We start from the raw sequence: 6,977 nt of genomic DNA, 5'->3' as shown, positions 1-6,977 counted from the left end.
CCACGAGGTTGGAATTTTTCCGTTGTGTATGCTATAGCAGCTCTAATATCTAAAACAGTGTCTAGCACAGATCAGGCCTTCCATCAATGCTACCTTGTAGGATGAATGACTGAATAAACAAACTAAACCAACGAATGAGTGAAAGAATGAGAGCTCGCACAGAGGACTAGGGCAGTCTGACACACCGCACGCACGGCGTCAGCGCGGAATTAAAATCCTGGAGTCAGTGTAGGGGCCGGCTCCTCCTCCTTCGGTGGGTGGAGCTGCGACGCTGGCCGCTCTCCACCCCTCTACCCGCGGGTGCAGCTACCGCCGCCACCACTGCGGTCGCCGCATGCAAGGGCTTCTGGGAGCCGAGCCTCGGGGTCTCGGGGAAGGGGCGCAGGTAGCCGCCATCTTGAGCTGCGAACCTTGTCGCTACGTTCAACGCTAGGGGCGGAGTGGCGACCCTACTGTTACCTGCAGCGGACACAGCAACTGGGAACTGGGAAGTTAAGGCATCGGGCATTGCCACATTAATGGGTAAGTGGGAGTGACACAGGCCAGTTTGGGTGAACCTCGGGCTTGGTCCCTTTGGGAGTTACTGGTTCCAGGGGCCACTGTTTTTATTTACCCCTTCTCTGCGAAAGCTTGAGAGGACCAGGCCATGCTGCCGGGTTTTTTCCCTCAGGTTCCCGAGGGAGACCGCGGTGGCGGGGGCGTGGCAGCCGGACCTATTCCTTACTGACGCGAAGGTGCGGGGAATACAGATCCTCGCAGGCAGCCAGGCTGGCCTTCGGAGGGATCCTTAAGCGGCGGAGCTCATCCTCCTGCGGTTTGGCTTCTCCGTGCCTTGGTAGTTCCTGTTCCCGGTACACGGGCTTGTCAGTCGTTCCCCTTCACTCCTGGGTCTCAGCGTCTGTGTGAGCCCAGCAGCAGCGCATTAGAAGTTCCAGTTTCCAGAATACGGCTGGGGTGGCTCTGGGGCTGGGGGCGGGGAGGGCTACCTGTCGCACCGTCGCGGTCGCCCTCTGCCCTCCTCCACCTGGATGCAAGTGCCTAGGAGGGCTGTGTGGACGTCGGCAGGGGTGGGTTAATAACCTGTCAGCTCCCTTCCAAGATGAAAATTTAGAGTTTCCGCGGTAATGCATAAGAAGAGGTAAAGGATTTGAAAGCTGTGAAGCGGGATAGTGATACTTCAAAAATATACATCAGCATTTACTCTTTGGCTTTTAAAACATTTTTTAAAAACAAACCTCTGACTTGATGTCTCTTAATTACAACGCTTAGGATTCATATTCTGTAGGAGAGCGACTTTCTTCCTTGGTAAACAGGAAACAGCTCTGTCCTTTCTGTCCTTAAGTACTGCTTGTTTGGTCGTAAGGGCTCACTCAGCACACTTACCCTTTTGTACCGATGTTACGATGTTACTAATAGGCACCCAAACCGTAGAAATGGAGACTTCTGGGGCACAAGAAATTCCGTTAATAGGTACTAGAAAAAGTTCAAATTCCAGTTAGTCTCCCAGCCTCAAAACAGTTTTCCAGAGAGCTGAGTGAAAAATAAGCTTATCACTGAAAACAAACAACCCACCCAACCCTATGTTGGGGATTCAGAGCATCTGAAGAGTATTTCTTATATTTAAAATAACTTGTATGAGATGGCAACCTTTGAAATACAGTCTTTAAAGTTATTTTCCAGAAAAGGGAACAATCCTGTTGGGTCAGGCACCTTTAGAGATGATTTTTCTTGGTCTTTATGTCCTTTTTAAGGCAACTGCAGTGAGGATTGCAGGTGTTATTAAATAAGAAGTTAGTACGACGTCAGAAAAAGGAACAAATGATATATGAGCTGTTCAGAGTAGATTTTGTTTGGTTAACATTTATATTAAAGGTTTTAATGTGGTCACCTAAATTAATGGTTTTAGAAGAAGTATCCAGTGTGTAGGTTGTGGAGGCACAGGTAATTGAATCAGATATGGGGAAAAAGTATTAGAACTTGTTTCTTTACCTTTTAAAACTATTCCTTTCTAAAAATTTTCTATTTAATTAATTAATTTATTGTTACTTTGTTCAATTAGCCAGATTACAGTACATCGTTACTTTTTGAGGTAGTGTTCAACGATTCATTAGTTACATGTAACACCCAGTGCTCATCACAACACATGCGCTCCTTTAATTTTATAATGGGTTAGATTATTACTCTAGTAATGCTTACATATAAATAAACATTGAGGATGAATGCAGAAATAAATTTTGCACATGTGAGGATGTGTGATCACAAATGGTTAGAGAGGGGCACCTGGGTGGCTCAGTTGTTAAGCATCTGCCTTTGGCTTGGGTCATGATCCCAGGGTCCTGGGATGGAGCCCTGCATCCGGCTCTCTGCTTGGCAGGAAGCCTCCTTCTCCTTCTCCCACTCCCCCTGCTTGTGTTCCCTCTCTCTCCTCTGTCAAATAAATGAATAAAATCTTAAAACAATACAAAAAAACGGTTAGAGACCAATGGCCTCGAAAAACCTAATGTAAGTGGTAAGTATTAAGAGAGTTATTGCTGTGAACATTTCATTTTGCTAGAATATTTTATGCTTATTAAGCATAATTTAACAACTAATGTTGAAACCCAGTTTGCTCTGCAATGAGCTCATCTCTGTTATTCCCTTCCTAGAGCCTAAGTTGTTATTAATGAGAGAATTTTTATATGTGAAATACTTAGGGAATAATGCTGAACATTGTTATTAATAAAGTTAGATTAAGCTATTTCTTTTTTTTTAAGATTAAGCTGTTTCTAATGGTATTTGTAGGTCTACCCAGTATTGTTGATCAATTCATTGAATACTTTAAGGCTATTATAAACATTATAAACTATAAATATTATAATAAGTTATAAATAAGTATATTTTAAATATATAAATATAATAAACATATTATAAGTATACTTAAATTGCTAGAATGTACATGTGTTAGGTTCAAAGGCACAAAGTACTTTTTAAATCATTCTGAAGGGTTCAGCCTATTCCATTCTACTTTTAGCTCTACCACTAATGAAATTTTTCTCCCTATTTTTACCAGTGACCTAATTATCCAATCTTATGCCTCATGTGGTACTTGGCTTATTGTAGGCACTTATATTTGCTGGATGAATCAGTGAATGAATAAATTGAGTGGCTTATTTTTAGTGCTACTACAAATGAAATACTCCTTGTCTTTTGAATTCCTTTCTTTTTCATGACTCTTACTTCTGATTAGCTGACCTATTTCATTTTGGTTTCCGTTGCTCTTTCCTTTTCCCACTCAAATGTAAACTAATGTTCTAGAAATTTCTCCCCTAGCTCAATTAGGACTCTTCCTGAGTTTTGACCCATACTTTTTTTTTTTTTTAAGACTTTATTTTATTTGACAGAGAGAGAGAGAGCACTGGCAGGGGGAGTTGCAGGCAGAGGAAGAGGAAGAAGCAGGCTACTCGCTGAGCAGGGAGCCCGACATGGGGCTTCATCCCAGGACCCTGGGATGGTGATCCTAGCCAAAGGCTTAACCAACTGAACCACTCCTTGACCCATACTTTTAACCATCTATTAGGTCTTAATGTCCTGTGTGTGCCCTAAGTATTATATAAGTATAATACGTTTAAAATGAAAGATACTATACATCTATTAGAATGGCTACAATTACCAACAAAATCTGACAATACCAAGTGTTGGCAGAGCATAGAGCGACAGGAAGTCTTATACATTGCTGTTGGAATACTTTGCAGTTTGGCAGCTTCTTGTAAAATGTGAAGCATACACTTGCCTTATTATCCATCAGTCCTAATTCTAGATATTTACCCGAGACAAATGAAAACTTATATTTACACAAAAACCTGTGCATGAATATTTATAACAGGCTTATTCATAACTGCACCAAGCTAGAAACAACTTAAATGTCCTTCAACTAACGAATAATGGACAAACTGTGGCATATCTATGCGATAGAATACTACTCAACAATAAGAAGGAATAAATTACTGATGCATGCCAACAGTATGGATCTCACAAATAACACTATGCTAAGTAAAAGTAGCCAGTTTAAGACTATATACTATATAGTCTTTATATATATATATATATTTTTTTTTAAGACTATATACTATATATATTCCATTTATGTGAAATTCAGTAAAGGTCAGAACTATGAAGATAGAGAACCGATCAGTGGTTACCAGGTATTGAGGGTGGGAGAGGGGTTAATAGGAGCAGCATGACCACATTTTTTAGGGGTCATGGAGCTGTGTCTTGATTGTGAAAGTTTTATGCCTGTGTGCATTTGTCACATTCATAGAACTTTATACCAAAAGAGTGATTTTTTTTTCTTTTTTTGCTGTATATAATTTAAATATAAATTGAAAAATAGGGACTCCTGGGCGGCTCAGTCAGTTAAGCGGCTGCCTTCCTGGCTCAGGTCAAGATCCCGGGGTCCTGGGATAAAGTCCTGCATCCGGCTCCTTGCTCAGTGGGGAGCCTGCTTCTCTCTCTGCCTGTTGCTCTCTCTCTCATTCCCTCTCTCTCTCTCTGACAAATAAAGTCTTTAAAAATTTTAAAAATAAAACAATTCATTGTTTTCATCTCAAAAACAAGGAGGCAACCAAACAAAACCATCACTTTGATACTCCATTTTTATTCCTTGTCTTGGCTTATTTTGTTACTGTACTGAAATAAATCAAGCTATAAAAACCATGGAGTCATCCTAAACTCCTTTTTCTTTTCTTTTCTTTAAAAATTATTTATTTATTTATTTGACAGACACACACACACACACACACACACAGAGAACACAAGCAGGGGGAGTAGGAGAGGGAGAAGCAGGCTTCCAGCTGAGGAGGGAGCCGGATGTTGGCCTTGATCCCAGTACCCTGGGATCATGACCTGAGCCGAAGGCAGAAGCTTAATTGAGCCACCCAGGAGCCCTAAACTCTTTTTTTCTTCTTCACCACATTTTCCTTACATTTATTTGGTCTCTAATTCTTATTAAATCAATTTCTTTTTTTTTTTTAAAGATTTTATTTATTTATTTGTCAGAGAGTGAGCGCAGGCAGACAGAGAGGCAGGCAGAGGCAGAGGGAGAAGCAGGCTCCCCACTGAGCAAGGAGCCCGATGTGGGACTCGATCCCAGGACCCTGGGATCATGACCTGAGCCGAAGGCAGCTGCTTAACCAACTGAGCCACCCAGGCGTCCCTTATTAAATCAATTTCTGCAATGTTTCTGAAATCAACCAGTCTTCTGTATTTCCAGTGTAGCTGCTAATTTAGTTCAGATCTTCATCAAAGTTCGAGACAATCTTCTCTTTAATTTTTTCAATTGTTACTTAGGATCATGTCCAAATTTCTCAACCTCATTGCACGAACCATGTGTTCTTAGTTACCTTTCTAGGTTTATCTCCTGCGTTTTCTCCCACAAATCTTGTTTAGGCACACTTAGTCTCTTACTGTTTTGTGTTTGTGCCAGTCTTCTGCAAGAACTCTTTGCCTTGACATGTAGTCCCTCTGCTTGAGATGCTTATTCCTTCCCGATTTTCCCTTTTCATCCTCTTCCCTGACAAATTCTTGCTCTTTTAAGATAACTTTCAGAACTCCCTAAAGCACAGTTAGTTGCTGTGTCTTCTGTGCTCTCACAGGATTTAATGCATATGTTTTAGTGTACTTTACTACTTACAGTATAATTTACCAGTTCATTAGTCTATCTTCGACATCGGAGATGGCAGATAAATGCCAGCCTTTCCTTTTATTCTTTTTACTTCATAAGCGTTAATTGATTACAACACTCTCTGGTTTCTAAAAGTAAAATTACATTATTTTAAATGTAAAGTGTTATGTAAAATATTGTAAATATACTTGTAAGAATATGTTTACATAAATGTTAATGCTTTCAAATACATTTATAATAAAACTACTTAAAAATAAAGTATACAAGTATTTCAATATTTATTTTTTTTTAAAGATTTTATTTATTTATTTGATAGACAGATCACAAGTAGTCAGAGAGGCAGGCAGGGAGAGAGGAGGAAGCAGGCTCCCCGCTGAGCAGACAGCCTGGTGTGGGGCTCGATCCCAGGACCCTGAGACCATGACCTGAGCCGAAGGCAGAGGCTTTAACCCACTGAGCCACCCAGGCGCCCCAGTATTTCAGTATTTAAAAAGAAGTAATTATACCCTAGTATTGCAAATTAGTATTGCAATCATGACTGAAGTCATGAGCCATGCAACCTTAGTTCTGAAGACAGCACCGTAAGTAAATGAAAGAAGCCAGACCCCCCAAAATACTTGAGGGATGCTTATTGAAGCCTAATAATATATTCCATTGAAAATAGAGATACTTCACTCACTCTGGCTATCTTTTGATCTTGCCAAGAGCTGTAATTTAAAAGTTTTTTACCCAACTACTTCATGATTGATTATATCCTGGCAGACAGTGATTTTAAGATGCATCCCACTTCCGAAAGGTTAAAACTCCAGGCATTGGGGAGTGCATCTTAAAATCAGTGAAATTAGGATAATGACTTTATCTGTGTTTAGACCAAAATCTATTATTTGTTTGATAATTTAGTCCAAAAATATTTGGTTACTTTGCTCCAATATTGATGTGGGAATGAGGGAATGTATTCTTTGTACATAATTTTCAGAATCAATTTTGTCAATCTGCTTAAGCAGTAAGCATGAACTTAGTTTTCCTAGTAAACATCTCATGTTGTTTTGAGAATTATCAGTATCTGTTTTCTTCTCTCCTAACCTTAAGATGCAATGGCTAGTCCAGGGAAAGATAACTATAGAATGAAAAGTTACAAGAATAAAGCCCTAAATCCCCAAGAAATGCGTAGACGAAGAGAAGAAGAAGGAATACAGCTTCGAAAACAAAAAAGGGAAGAGCAGGTGGGTGTTTTAAAATATTTAAATCTGTTTAACACAGACACATCATTATATAGATTTTAGAAGTTACATTATCATTGCTTATTTTTAGATAATTT

The 6,977-nt window shown here is 40.0% G+C and overlaps 1 protein-coding gene across 2 annotated transcripts in view; it reads left to right on the top strand.

Annotated features, from left to right (window-relative positions):
- Window positions 1-262: 262 nt before the first annotated feature.
- The window catches only part of KPNA5 (karyopherin subunit alpha 5), a 52,903-nt gene continuing 46,188 nt past the window's right edge, over window positions 263-6,977 (top strand). The window contains exons 1-2 of one of the 2 annotated variants that reach the window (XM_080806426.1): window positions 263-522; window positions 6,749-6,882. In XM_080806426.1, the coding sequence (XP_080662552.1) occupies window positions 519-522; window positions 6,749-6,882 (138 nt within the window). In that variant the 5' untranslated portion in view covers window positions 263-518. The remainder of the gene's footprint in view (window positions 523-6,748; window positions 6,883-6,977) is intronic. The other variant, XM_080806425.1, reaches the window with a different exon arrangement.

The sequence above is a fragment of the Martes martes genome (assembly GCF_963455335.1).
Source record: "Martes martes genome assembly, chromosome: 6".
In the NCBI taxonomy this organism is placed as follows: Eukaryota; Metazoa; Chordata; class Mammalia; order Carnivora; family Mustelidae; genus Martes; species Martes martes.
This window is presented reverse-complemented; position numbering and strand designations above follow the sequence as displayed.